Source organism: Melanotaenia boesemani, chromosome 4 (genome assembly GCF_017639745.1).
Source record: "Melanotaenia boesemani isolate fMelBoe1 chromosome 4, fMelBoe1.pri, whole genome shotgun sequence".
NCBI lineage: Eukaryota > Metazoa > Chordata > Actinopteri > Atheriniformes > Melanotaeniidae > Melanotaenia > Melanotaenia boesemani.
In genome coordinates this window covers 27,561,012-27,575,764 of record NC_055685.1, presented here as the reverse complement: position 1 = coordinate 27,575,764, position 14,753 = coordinate 27,561,012, and the positions used below count along the sequence as shown (strand labels likewise).

Sequence of the window (14,753 nt, the reverse complement as noted above, 5' to 3'; positions counted from 1 at the left end):
GGGTATAAAAGAAGCATTGACTTTCCCAGGAAGGAGGAGTAATGGCTCACCACAAATTCTGTGAGGGAATGTAATTCCAAAAAAGCTAAATTGCAGAAATCAAGAATTTGCACATATGCAAAACATAATATTAGGAAAAGATTCAGGGTATCTGTAGAAACCTCATGGCATACAGACAAAGAAACTTTGGATGACCTTTGCTCCCCAAGGCAGCACTGCATGAGAAACTGTCATGCCCACATGGTCAATTTAACAACATGGACTTAGGAGTATCTTGGAAAATCATTTTCACTCAACACTGTCCAGAAGTATTACCTGAAACTGTTATTATACAAGGTAGAAGCCACATACCAAGTCTGTGCTGAAACAACACAGAGATCTCTAAATATGAGATAGTCAGTTTTTGTTATGGTGTGAGGGTGCATATGATTGCATGACTTGGATATGTGTGAAGGTACCATAGATGCTGACATGCATTGTAATTTTGGAGACATGCTACTGTCAAGGTGAAGTCCTTTCCTTGGAGCTCCATATGTACGACAAAGCCAGACAACATTCTGCAAAATTTACTACAGCATGGTTTCATAAACTGGTCTGGCTGCAGTCCAGATCTATCTCTGATGGAAAAATAAGGAGACAAGCCACCAGGCCCAGGGTATACCAACAGCTGCCTGGAATGAAAATGCTATGTGCATCATGAGGAGAATCAGACTACAACCACACACTGTTGAGTGGCTGAAATCTTGTATTTAACGAGAATAGAGGCAGATTCTTCATGTAAAAGTTAAACACCCAACATCCTCAGTTCCCCAACAATTATAATGTGTAATTAGAAAGAAAGGTGATTAACACAGTGGTCAGTTCTGAGATGTTTGGGCTCACCCTGCTGCAGTATGAATCCTTCTACACAAAGCTGAAAATAAGAAAGTGCAGTGTGTCTCTGAAGAATGGAGTGCTATTTTTGCTTGTAATCAAATATTCCCACCACCAATTTCTACAGACGGTTTGATACAACTCCGTAAAATTATTTCACCTGTTAGTATCATTACACAAAATATTTCAAAGTCACTGCAAAAATAATTGGGAATCATCATTAAACAGGATGTAGCCAGTGTTTTTCAGGCTATCTCAGGGTATTTGGACATCCTTCGCTAAAAGCTAAAAGTAACATTTCAGGTAATTGTTTCCAAACATCAACAGCATCATACAAATGGAGGGGAGGAGGTGACATAAGCGAGACAAGAAATAAGGAAAACAAAGAAAGGGTGAGGAAATTAGAAAAGTAGGAGGGAACAGATTTGACAGACAGCTGCAGCAGAGATAATGAGCCTAATAGGGAGTGATGGAGAGTAGAGAGAGTCATAAGAGACAAGTGAGCTGCACCGCGTCTGGAGTGAGCAGATCAGTGTCTCTCCAGCCCTGGAAGATGAACAGCCCAGACAAAAGTGAACTGTGCTATCCTGACTTCTTCAATTTGTCTTGTACAGGTTTGATGCGCCCTCGCTCTGAGACTGTCCTCCTCTATGCACTATTCTCGTTCATCTCCGTGTTCACTGTTACTCTTAACCTGCTGGTAATAATCTCAATTTCTTACTTCAGACAGCTCCACACCCCCACCAATGTCCTCCTGCTCTCTTTAGCTATTTCAGACCTCCTTGTGGGGCTGCTGGTGATGCCGGTGGAAACACTGCGATTCATAGAACCATGTTGGCTGCTGGGTGATATCATGTGTGCTCTCTCTTATATCATTGGCTTCACTCTCACCTCTGCCTCAGTGGGAAACATGGTGCTCATATCTATTGATCGCTATGTAGCTATTTGTTTTCCTCTGCATTACCCTACTACAATCACTTACATCAGAGCAGAGGTGTCAGTGAGCCTGTGCTGGGCCTGCGCCCTCCTCTATAACGGGCTCATCTTAAAGGACCATCTCAGGCAGCCAGACAGATACAACTCCTGCTATGGAGAGTGTTTGGTTGTGATCAGTGTCATTTCTGGAACTGTTGACCTTGTATTCACTTTTATTGTACCCTGCTCAGTCATCCTCATTCTGTACATGAGAATATTTGTTGTGGCTGTGTCTCAGGCTCATGCTGTGCAGCCTCGCTTTAGAACAGCTGCAGCCAGTACAGCGAAATTCACTGCAAAGAAATCTGAGAAAAAAGCTGCCAGGACTCTTGGTATTGTGATATTTGTGTTCTTGCTGACTTTCTGCCCATATTACTATCCATCTCTAGCAGGACAGGATACCTCAAACAGTGCTTCATCTTGGGCTATTGTGTCCTGGCTGCTGTATTTCAACTCTTGTTTGAACCCACTGATATATGCTTTTTTCTACCCCTGGTTTAGAAGAGCTATCTCTTTTATTGTCACCCTGAAGATACTAGATGGGGACTCCTCTAATGCTAACATACTTTAGCATCACAATGACATTTTATGTGTGTGAAGAAAATGTTTTAATATTTAAACTGCTGTGATAGCATGTCATAAATGCTGCTGATTTGTTTAAAATTTACATCTGGAAGAGCATAGATTAATCTGCACCATACAGCATGTAGTAAGGCAGAACTGGGATCCATCTGTCATCTAGGGCTGTGTAAGATGAATCATGTATGTAGTTCATAATAATGTTTTCATATATCATTCATTATATTATGTATCAATCATTATGTTTTATGTATCAAGATTTAGAAAATGTACTCAGCCGCATTCTCTGTGTGTGTGTGTGTGTGTGTGTGTGCTGGTTTCTTGAGTCTGAAAGTACAGGAGGTCAAGGCTGTGGATGAGATGAAAGAACCATAGAGCGATTGTGCAAGAAAGACCAGCCGCTACACTACCCACACCCTTAGATCTCCATATCTTTAGTGCAAAAGGCTGAAACCTGAATATTTTGCAATGCTGAAATGTTTGATGTTTGAGGGAAGGACTTCGTGAACCTCCCTATATAATGCCTTGTGATGTGTGAAACAATTCAGTGTGTGTATCATACTCGTATGATGCACATGCTCCTTTGCAAAGTAAAATAGCATAAATTGAGTATAACTCTCTGTCTTGTTTTTGATTGAAGGTTTACTGGTGTTGGTGTTGGCAAGAATGTTCCTAACGTTTTGGTTCTTTGAACCGGATCTCAATCCGTCCCCAAGCCAGAGGGAACTGCTGAGAAATTGAAGACTGTGCACAGCCAGGTCTAGGACCTGTTAGAGACCTCTACCTTGGCGTTAGGTAAAGAGAGGCCAGCAGACCTGGTGTAGGGGCGGAGACGAGAACCTGCCTTCAACAGGGAGGACGACAGGAGTAGTGAGTATAAATTCTGTGATAAAAGTAAGGTTGTGTGACTGGGTCACCACGAAGAAGACCTTAAAATTGGGAAACCCAAGCTAGTGAGTTTTAAAAGATAAGGTCTGAACCAGTGTAAGCAGCTTCTAAAAGATAACTCTGTGAATCACATTAAACAAAGAGAAACTGAAGAGAGAATAGAGAAACAGAAGGTGCACTATAAATAGAAAAGGAAAAAAAAAAAGGTGTGGATGTGTGTGTGTGACTGGAGATCCTCTCACACTCCGAAGCAGCGGACAGAGTGGATACCTGGCTGGTGTTAATGAAGCTCTGCTGAACTGTTGAAGTAGGTTGTGAGAAATTTCATGAGGAATTAAAATGGGTACTTGTATCAGCAAAACTGAATTAAAAGGAGATGCATACAAAGGATCCAGATAATGTAAAATATTTAAATAAATGGAAAAAGACACATCAGTTTGATGGTAAATTAACTATTCCATCATGCACCCTATTGGTTACAGGAATAAAACAAAAAGCAAAAGATAACGAAAAAAAGCAAAAACAGCACGAGTTAAAACAAGCGATTAAATGGCTCGAGGAGGCAGAATGGAGAAAGGACGGCAGACTGAGGGGAAAGGGAGAAATGGAATTCACGATGAAGGAGAAGGAGGATGACCCTGATCTGAATACAGTTTTCTGTCCTACCCCAGCAGGTTCCCAGCAACCTATACAGGCAAAGGCCACAGCAACCCTGGTTTTGCAACTTCCTCCGTCTGATCCCCCTCGTCCTCCTCTACCTCTTCCCCACAATCTAATCCATTTCTCACTATCAGCTAAATTACAAATCGCTACGCTGTCCACTGCCAAACCTAAGCATTTTAATCTTCCCACACCACCTGATGCTGGTGTAACAACCAGGAGAAAAGCCACAGAATCAGACAAAGACTGTACAGATCAAGTTGTGCTGAAAGTAGCCATTTCCCCTTCACTTAGTGGACCAATGACTAAGTCAGAAGCAGAAAATGACCATTTCCGAATTATTGAAGTACCCAACCATAGGGCAGGACAGGGTGAATAGAATAACGCACAACCAGATACAATGATGGTTTTTAGAACATGGACGGATAGAAATGTAACTGAGGCTGTAGCAGGACTGACTGACCCAAAGACAGACCCAGAAAAATTTAATGAAGAAATGACAGACTTAATTAATAGTTACAGATTAAATGGTCTGGAGGTTGAGAGAGCTCTTAGGAAAGCTCTAGGACTCTGCTAGGTACATGTATGTGGAGACTCGAACCCCAGAGACAAACAAGGTGCTGTTTTACCCCAAGGAAGTGACCCACTTAAACTTAGGGTGACAAACCTACTCAAATGCATAACAACAAAATGGACCCATAAAATAGACTGGACTATCATAAATAAGACCACCCAAAACGAGGAAGAAAGTTTTGAGGACTACTAAAAGAGACTGGAGGGAATATTTTGCATTCATAGTGGATTAACTCCAGAAGCGAACCAAGATGCATATAACCAGCAGTTAAAGAATACCATTCATGCAGGTAGTTTGCCTCCAATCAAAGGATTTGTTGAAAAACACATGATAGATTTTGCTTCAGGAACCCTACAGAGTTACTTAGATTGTGCTAAACATGCAGAAAAGGTAATGAATGCTAGAAAGAAAAAAGAACGTAAGAAACCCCGGGTTGTTTTTGTGGTGGCAGACGCTGTGAATGGGAAAGCTACGAGAGGTGGAGCAAGAGGTCGAGGCAGGTTCAGGGGCAGAGGACGAAAACAGAGAGGATGTGGTAGGGGGCAAAATAATAAGAAAGAGGCTGGAGAGGGAGACAGATGTTATAATTGTGGACAGTTAGGACACTGAGCACGAGACTGCCCTGACTCAAACAAGCATGACAGGGGTTCAGAGGAAGTAGAGGAGGAAGTTTTGAATTTAGAATAGATCCTTTTTTAGCAGATGAGAAACCACAAATAACATTGTGGGTTTCAGGCCAGCCATTAACTTTCCTATGTGACTCAGGGACAACACATACAGTAATAAACAAAACATATAAGGATACAAAGTTCTCACATTATTCTGTTATGGTTCGCTGCGCAAATGGAGGCCTGCAAAAAGAGAAACTAAAAGAACAGTTAAGATAACTGACCATAATGCTGGAAAAGTACATGCAGTCTGTAATATTTTCACCCAACTGTCCCATAAATCTTCTGGAACAAGATTTCATTTTCCACTTAAAAATAGCTGTGTGTGCTCTTTGTATTGTCCTTTTGTCCCTGCTAATGATGATGCAGGTCAAATCTTACATCTTACAAAAGCTGTGGAGAACGACGTCATGGGAGAACCTGTGGAGCTGGCTGACTGTGGGTTCCTGGCAATATAATCTTGCAAAAATTTCTAATCCCAAATGGAATAATATTTCTGCTCTTTATCCTGTTTGTTTCATGCATTGTCCTTGTCTTTGCAGTATGATCACTATGATGGTGTCTGGATGTAGTACTGCACGAACACTGAATTTTATCTGCAACTTCTGAAAAACACTGAAAACAATTATGATGATGCTGAAACTTCTATTTAAGCTTTCTGACCACAAACTTATGGAAATGATAACTTAATGATGCATACACAGAAAATATGTACACAAAAAAGATGTATGTTGAACAAATGTGGTAAAATGTAAACAGGAGGGACATATAAAAATTATCATGTATACAGTTCATAATCATTATGTTTTCATATATGTATCAAGATTTAGAAAATGTACTCAGCAGCATTCTCTGTGCATGTGTGCTGGTTTCAAGCTTGAGTCTGAAAGTACAGGAGGTCAAAGCTGTGAAAGAGATGAAAGAACCATAGAGCGATTGTGCAAGAAAGACCAGCCGCTACACTACCCACACCCTTAGATCTCCATATCTTTAGTGCAAAATGCTGAAACCTGAATATTTTGCAATGCTGAAATGTTTGATGTTTGAAGGAAGGACTTCATGAACCTCCCTATATAATGCCTTGTGATGTGTAAACCAATTCAGTGTGTATCATACTTGTTTGATGCGCATGCTCCTTTGCAGAGTAAAATTGTATACACTGTGTAGAACTCTGTCTTCTTTTTAATTCAAGGTTTATTGGTGTTGGTGTTAGGAAGAATTTTCCTATCAGGCTGTTTGGTTGCTTTATATTAGCATTTAATATAAAGAGATTATTTTTTTTTGGTTTTGTTCTGAGTATATAATAAAGGTCTTTCTTGACGTTGTTAAAATACAATAAATTTAGCAAGTCTTGATTTTATTTAAACCCTGGGATAATAAAGACACATGAATTGAAAGAAAGTTTTATTTATGTTAAAACATCTAAAACACTTGTGGTAAAATGTTGATTACAAATTTGTGATAAAATTATTTAAATATTTGGGGGGGGGAAGCTGACATATAAGCCATCATCTCTTGGACTTTGAATGTGGCTGCCTGACTTCTGCAAAGAAAAGAACAAAAATAGTAACAATAGCAAATTCTTATATCAGATCTTAAATATCTCTACAATACATCCAATTCCTGCAGTATATCATTGTATTAAATCATTTACTTCTAAACGAATAATTTACTTTTACAAAACAAAATCTACAAAGTGTGCATTAATCACCTAATATGAAGTAAAGAGTCTCAGTTTACCTGTATCATGTGCATAAACAGCATTTACTAAAGAAGTGTAATTACCAGGGATTTCATGCGGCCAAAAATCATCACAAGAAGGACACCGCGGCTCCGTTCTGCCTTTAAAGAATCTGGCCACACACGGGTTGTGTATTTTTATGCCACACGTAGGGTTCTCACAAATTTGACACTGTATAAGAAAATTCAAAATGCATTTTAACACAGCTGACAGAATTAAAAGTTGTTTTTTTTCTGTAAATTCTAAGTTGCAGAAAATTTAATATTAAACACAGAATTACGTTAACAATCTTCAAGCTACAAATTAATTTGATTACAATCGTTTTGATTTTGAAAGCCAAAAAGAATCTCAAATTCATTTCAGTGAATTCAGCAAAAAAAAAAACAAAAAAAAACAACTGAGATTAGTATTTACCTGAAAAGCAACATTATGACAGATTTGGCACACTTTGACCTGGTCTTGATACATTGTGCGAATATATGGCTCCATCTCTATGATACATCGGGTGGACAGAGTGTACTCCCCCTGTTGCTGTGTCCATAAAAAAGTGCTTGATTAGACACTGAACACATTAACTTACAGGGAGTAAAAAGTAGCTAGAAGGCACAAAAAGAAACCCACTGTTTAACATTTAATAAACCCATTTACATTTTGAAAGCAAATTTATATTTCATAAAACTTGTTTACAAATTCGAAAACAAAATTTAATATAAGGTAACAAATTTACATTTAAAAAAAAACTAATTTACAAAATATTAAGCACTTTTGCAAGTGCTAAGACAAATCTACAAATGGCAAAGAACAAATGCCAATGCGGCTCTTAACGGAAAGAGAATGTCCTGAATAGTGGAAGTGACGCGGCAGCAACATCATCTTTTAGTAGAAACAAATGATTTGTAGTTCAGCTACACAGAAGTCAGCTTCTTTGAGGAAAAGTACTGCACAGAACGGGTTTCATGAAAAAGTTCTGGAGACCGTCGGCATGAAAAACAAAAAGGTCTAAACTGACTGAAGTTGACTCCACAAGGAAGGCAAAAAAAATGTACAGTTATCAAAAACCTAATGAAATACATTGACTTCCCTCATGTAGCTGAAGTACAAACCATTTTACTGTACAACGAGATGAGGTCAAGACATTCCCTTTCCATTAAGAGCCGTCTTACATATAAATTTGTTTCTTAAAAGTCCTTTTTAAATTTGCAAATGTTTCAAAATGTAAATGCATTTTCTAAATGTTGTTTTTTAATTGGTTAAGTGTTCTTTTAGGCGTGAATGTGTTTAGCAATTCTCAGTCACTGTAGTATTCCTTTAATTGTATGCTTTACTAATTCCCACTTATTAAGTAAGTGTACAAACCTTAGTCAGAAGCACTTTATTACCAGAACCACATATGTTCAGCTGAGTCAAGTTTAATTTTTTAAAAATATTGCCTAAATTTATGTGAGTGGAAAAATTTCCTCAGCTGATGGAATCAAAGTCAGTGTTTTATAACTATTGCCAAACATTCGTCTGTCCACACAACCAGTTTAAACCATCCAGGGGCCTGTTCCAGAAAGTGGGTTATGTTTAAACTCTGGGTATGTTAACTGAGAAGGGAGAAACTCTGAATTTTCTGTTCCAGAAGGCGAGGTAAACTTACCCTGACTATGTAACCATGGTAACTGACTGTGAAGTGAACCTAGTAGCTGGCAGGTTCACTATGAAGAAACCCTGATTTTCTACCTGTCTCCTCCCACCTGAAACAGCTGTCAGACACGGGTTGTCTTACCAATGCGATTCCAGAGATTTAGAAGCTAAATGAATACACATTGATTTACATAGGGAGAGGATGGATCTGTACTTTGCACGGCAATATTTTTTTTTTTAATTTCTTTTATAAATAGGACCTTTCTTTATAAAATTAGCAACACAGAACATTTTAGAAAGACAATGGTAAGTCACGTCATGAGGAAAGTCCTCTTACATGTCTGAAATCATAATTCTATAAATGTGTGATGGGTAGAGATCTACTGTCGACCTCTCGATCCCAGCAGATGGTGTCTCTTCACTGTCCTCTTCCTTCCTACTCCCATGATAAAGGAGATTAGTCTTAGTATATATCTATAGCTAAAAAACAAATCTGGATATTAGGTGAGACGTCATGTACTGTATGAGTTAAAACAGCATTTGTTGAGGGTTTAAATCACTAGATGTAGAAATATCCACTAAATATATAGTTTGTATATCAAGAAGTGTGTAATGGATATAAAAATGTAAAATCACAGTCTAGTAAATTACCTTCATAAAATAGGTTTTTATACTTTAGTTTTCCTTCATGTGTTTGTCCCCAGTGAGATTAAACCAACTTCCACGCTGACTCAGGCTTGCGGGGAAGCTAGAGCCTAACCCAGCATTTAACAGGTGAGCAGCACCACCAGGTCACCTGTCCCTCACAGGGCCAACACAGAGACATGCAAACATTCACGCTCACTCCTAGGGAGAATTTAGTGATCAATTAACCCAACATGCATGTCTTTGGATGGTGGGAGGAAGCCAGAGTACCCAGAGAGAACCAACAGAATGCAGACTCCACACAGAAAGGCCACTTTTCGAACCTCCTCTCAGCCGAGGCTCGAAACAGCGACCTTGAGGCTGCAGTGCTAACCACCACACCACCCTACTCAGAGTTGATTGAAGCAATTCACATCAGCTGTTCTGGAATGGAAAACCCAGACTTGCTCAACTCAGAGTAAGTTAACTCGAGTTTTTTTTTAGACCGAACCTCCTTTCTTAAACAGGCCTCAGGCGTGCTGTCAAATCCTGGTGAAGACACTGTTTTACCTCACACAGCCATTTGTCATGGATGAGTCGGTTCAACAGGTGCTCTGTTTCACTCTTCTTCAGCTTTTTGTTGGAGATGGTGTCGGCGCAATTAAGAATTTCAGTGGAGGAGGCCTTGCCATTCTCAGAGCTCACAATTAGGTCCATCTAATCAAAAATTACACCATGGTTAAAAGTTTTTTTTTTATAAAACATTAGTCTGGTAAACTTTAAGTAAACATATGTCACAACCTTAAAGACTATAATAATAATAATATGAATAATAATAATAATATGAATAATAATAATAATATGAATAATTTCATATGTGCACTTACTGTTTTCTTAAACAGCTCCAGTTCATTGTCAGCATAATCTGATGACATCCTGGTGATATCTGTCTCAGTTGTGTTTACCTGAACAGGTATAGAGTGCAACTATAACTAAAATGTTTAGTTCTGCAAAGATAACACACTAACCACAAACTGTTGCCTCTCCAAAACAGTCCATAAAGAAGTAACACGCCTGACATCCCAGTCTTATTTGGTGCAAAGGCCACTGACCAGGGCGTAAAACTGCTGACCGTTGTCCTCCGACATCCCTTTTCTTATCTGCATAAACAATGGCTGCAGCTTTGAGTTGATGGTATCAATGAAGTCATCTAGTTTGTCTGGAGCATATTGTGCTGCAAGAAAAACAAAGAGACAAAAAAAAAGAACTCTGATATTCAAAAATACCTCATCTTCATGAAGTGTAATGAAATCCAAATGGTTGCATAACAACTACAGTATAACCTACTATCAGATGAAATTCAGTCATGACAAGGAGCAGAAGGACATATAATGAAAAAGTATTAGTCTCTATTTCTTCTGCTTTTATAACATGTTTTAACAATTACCAGGATGTCATCATTATTGCGATTTTGGTTTAATGCTGGGAGGTACTGTATAGTCCAACAAAACTCCTGGCAATAAAATTTCAAGACTTCTAGCCGGAGGGGTGATGCTAATCTTACAATTCAATGATCAGGACTGACAGTGATCATTTTGACATTCTGTGGGGTTAGTTACCCCACCAGTATGGTTATATGCAAACAAAATCACTCACAGTTGTGTGTTTCACAGCAATACTGATAAAGTGCCTTTGCTCCTTGCTCATCAGTGATGCCACTGGTCATCATGGTCTGGAGAAACCTTCGATGACTGTCTCCCATCTGTCGTGACATGTCTCTGGACAAAGAAATGGTAATTACAAAACTTTAGTCTACTACATGGAGAAGTGCTTCTTAATAGTGATCACTGCTAGACTTTTAATCAACTGGTTACACAGAAACAACTAATCCAATTCTTGCAGGTATTGTAAGAAAAATGAGGACTTAAACAGTTTATTTAAACTAAACTAAACAACATATTTAAACAGTAAATATGTCATTTCGGCTATTTCAGGAGCTCATTGGTATAAACTAAAAGAGGTGGACATTGTGATCTGAGTACATTATAGCTTAAATATAGTTTGTATCATGTAGTTTTCAGTAGGAAACATACTCAACATATTCATATTTCCTGCTGCATTTCTGGTTGTATGTCTTTGATATTATGCTAACTCAGTATTTTAGAGTTTTACACGATTAGCTTGACAAAATTATTACTACATATAAAATAACATCCTTATCAATAATCAGTAATCATTAGGTTTATGAGAGCAGGTCCTTGGTTCAGAATGAAAGACTTGTTGAAAGTATATATAAAAAAATCATAAAGTTATATTTAGCAGAGTTTACTTAAATCCTGCTGTTGTCTTCTTATGCATGATAATGCTGAATTCACTATTTACAGTGTTTTCAAAACATATACTGTGTATCAGGATAAGGCCAAAAAAAACAAAACGGGATATCAGTTAAAGGCCATATTGCCCAACCCTATGTGGACCAGTGTCCTCGTGGCCGTGACCAGCGCGTTCTCAACTCTGTCAATGCATCCTCAGCTAAACAGTCCTCATTCATTCTACACACAGTGTAGAATATTCACATTATTTTAGGCTATTTTATTTATATTGCAAATTGTATTAATATGGCAAACTACGCAATGGCAAATTTGTGTGTGCATATAAAAACACTGAATACAATAAACACATTTCTTTTAAAACCAACACAAACAAAAATATCTTTTATGGATGATGGAAAGCACATTACTCTTTCATAAGAAAATAAAAGTGTTTTCCACCTGGATTTTAAAATATACATCTGTGGTGAATGTCCATGGTTTTTCTCCATTTCCTTGTCTTACAGATAAATACTGTTTCACCAACTGACAACTGAATCAATAGTAAGAGTTTAAACAGTTTTTAGAACATTTCTTATATTAACCAAGACAATTAACTAAAAGACAAGCAGTATTTCTATTTTGTTTTAATTTATATTTTCAATATTTAGATTTAGTAATGCACTTTGTAATTTTATCTGCAAAAAGCGATGCTTCACCTATTTAATGTTTCCCTGTAAACGGGGGGATGTTTACAATGTAACGGGCTATATTTTAACTGTTTAAACAATTCCATTCCCATTCTCCTGCCAAATCCAGCAATATTGTGACAACAAATATTTAATAGCCGTTAACTAGATTTGCTACAGGCTAGAGCTAGACCATAGACCTGGACTAGTTTTCTTCTGATAATTAGTTTGTTGAATAACTGACACATTACCGCCACCAAGTGGTGGGACGCTGCATTGCAACTGAGCTTCTCGTTATGACTGTAAAATATCTCGTGCCGATAAGACGGTTACTTAATATAACTACCGACGGTTTATGCCTATTCATTTTGATACCCATTAAGTACATCAACTGCATGAAACATGAACGTAACCTGCAGTGTGAACGTGCCCTTCTCTTAACACCTGCTGTTAGATTTGCCTTGCAAGTGCGGCGCCACCCCCCAGCAGATGGCGCCTCTGCGACCGCCTAATATCGCCATTAATAAGTCAACTGTGTGAAACTTCATAGGCTGTTGGATCCATTTAATTTGAGTCTGGTGTGTTTAAGCAGGGAACATTAAAAACCTGCAAGGCAACCAATCTCGAGGCTCGATTTAAGACACCCCCGGAACAAGCACCATAACTGTCTGTTAGCCATTACCAGTTAGCAAGCTATCAAAACGTGGGTATTTTAAAAGTAGCCAGTGAACCTCATTACTTCTGTATTTAAATCGTCTCTCGATTTACAATCTCTGCACAGAAGTGCTCAATCTTTGCTGACTGAAAAGTAAGTTTACCTGCTCTCCTTTTCACAACAGCGTGTCTTCCGGCTTATTATTTTTCTTCCTTGTCTCCTGACAAATTTTGCAGTTGTTTGCGCGCGCGCATGTGTAGTGACGTACCGCCTCCTGCTGCTGTGGAGGCCTCAACGTGTGGTGGTGGAAATTTATTAAAGTACAGTATATATATATATATATATATATATATATATATATATATATATATATATATATATATATATATATATATATATATGTGTGTGTGTGTGTGTATATATTTGTACTTTTACTTGAAAATACAAACCCGGTCCTTACTTGGTTTTAGTTTAAAGTTTAAGGTAAAAATAACCTGAGATGAACAACAGCACAAAATATTTGACTGTCATTTATTTAACAAAAAGTGTTACATGAATAACTAAGTGCACCTCATAATTCAAAAACTTGCAGAAACCTATTTAGCACAAATGTCTTGAAGTAGCCTAATAATTTTCCGCATGATGTTGTTGGTTTCACATTTTTGTGGAGGAATTTTGTCCGTCTCCTTACTATTTTGCTCTAGTTCAGTGGGGTTGTTTAGGCCCAGCTCTCTTCCGGTCCCACATTTTGACTGTTGTACATCACTCTCTAGTTGGCCTCACATTCAACTCTAATGCTTTGGTATACAAAAACTGCACACAGTACATAGGACCTGTGGTTGCACCTCAAGCCAAATCATCACCCCTCACCAATGTGCTTGACATTTAGTAAGAACATTGATAAGGTGTTTGTGGTTGTATTCTGTGTTTGGCTTGAATTAAATAATATAGCTGTTTTTGAAAGTCATACTCGGTTGACATCTGTTTAAAATTATTTCTTCAAAGCAAGGAAGGCTTCTTTTTAAAATGCCTCTCACCTTGCCTCCTCATCTGCTTCTCTGGTGGGATAGATTAAGATACAAATAGAGAAAACAAGCGGAGGAATAAAGTATGTGAAACTTTGGATAATGGAAACAATGTGTTGCCTTTTGTTTTATCTTTATTTCTTTGAATTTCCCACACTCTGAACTTAGAATGCAAATACAGGAACATCCACTTCAGGGAACTATCATAAATGTTTTCTACTTATGAATAATACTCACTGTACGATAATGGACTCCAAATAGTTTTGCTACTTTTCCCAGATTCATGGTACAAGTACAATTACTTCTCTATGTTCATTGCTGATGCCTTTGCCTTTTGGCATTTTATTAGCTCACCCTTTAATATCGTCAACCAGCAAACTTCCAAACATCCATTTTTAGAGGCACCTGTTGATAATAAATGAATCAAGTGCATTTGATTAGCTGCACCTTGATGCTGCTTAGCGGAGGCTGTCAGAGTAAACGAAGCCTTTCCACGCACCACTTCTGGATTTTGACTTCGTTTTATGATACCATAAAGTGCTGTTCATTTGAAACTATATTTACCCAACATGAAATACCTGACAAAAACCAAATCACAAATGTATTCTTTCATGTCTTGGTGTGTAAAACGTAGAACTAGAACTGGCCTGAACTTCATGAATTACTGAATGTGAATAGGGTGCATTACTATCAAACAGAAGAACAAGACTTATTCTAAATGCTTTATTACTCTAACAAATTAAATAAGAACATATGATACAATGTGTATGAGCATTTGATTATAATATAACCCATTATTAACATTTAAATACAGTATCTGATGTAATCAAGCTTTACCGCAGCGCTTAACCTAATATTCCTCAACAT

General features: G+C 37.9%; 2 protein-coding genes across 3 annotated transcripts; one reads left to right on the top strand and one right to left on the bottom strand.

Moving 5' to 3' along the window:
* Positions 1–1,426: 1,426 nt before the first annotated feature.
* LOC121637873 (trace amine-associated receptor 13c-like) lies at positions 1,427–2,468 on the top strand. Its single transcript, XM_041982209.1, has one exon. It carries the CDS (start codon positions 1,427–1,429, stop codon positions 2,417–2,419), a length of 993 nt encoding a protein of 330 aa, XP_041838143.1. The 3' UTR covers positions 2,420–2,468.
* Positions 2,469–6,611: 4,143 nt separating this feature from the next.
* Positions 6,612–14,232, bottom strand: nsmce1 (NSE1 homolog, SMC5-SMC6 complex component). Of its 2 annotated transcripts, none has more exons than XM_041982234.1 (8): positions 14,124–14,232; positions 10,865–10,986; positions 10,321–10,442; positions 10,096–10,173; positions 9,779–9,925; positions 7,373–7,489; positions 7,003–7,129; positions 6,612–6,760 (listed from the first exon to the last, which is right to left on the bottom strand). In XM_041982234.1, exons 2-8 carry the CDS (start codon positions 10,980–10,982, stop codon positions 6,726–6,728), a joined length of 744 nt encoding a protein of 247 aa, XP_041838168.1. In that variant the 5' UTR covers positions 10,983–10,986; positions 14,124–14,232; the 3' UTR covers positions 6,612–6,725. The 2 variants fall into 2 exon arrangements, with proteins under 2 accessions (XP_041838168.1, XP_041838169.1); XM_041982235.1 differs by lacking the exon at positions 14,124–14,232 and adding an exon at positions 13,025–13,132.
* Between the last annotated feature and the right edge of the window lie 521 nt (positions 14,233–14,753).

Excerpts from the sequence above, each read along its gene's own strand:
- LOC121637873 (XM_041982209.1), top strand. The coding sequence starts at position 1,427 with ATGAACAGCCCAGACAAAAGTGAACTGTGCTATCCTGACTTCTTCAAT.
- nsmce1 (XM_041982234.1), bottom strand. The coding sequence starts at position 10,982 with ATGTCACGACAGATGGGAGACAGTCATCGAAGGTTTCTCCAGACCATG. Across the intron at positions 7,490-9,778 it reads ATGACAAATGGCTGTGTGAG|CAACAGGGGGAGTACACTCT; the intron begins GTAAAACAGTGT and ends TTATGGACACAG. Across the intron at positions 6,761-7,002 it reads TTGGCCGCATGAAATCCCTG|AAGTCAGGCAGCCACATTCA; the intron begins GTAATTACACTT and ends TTTTCTTTGCAG.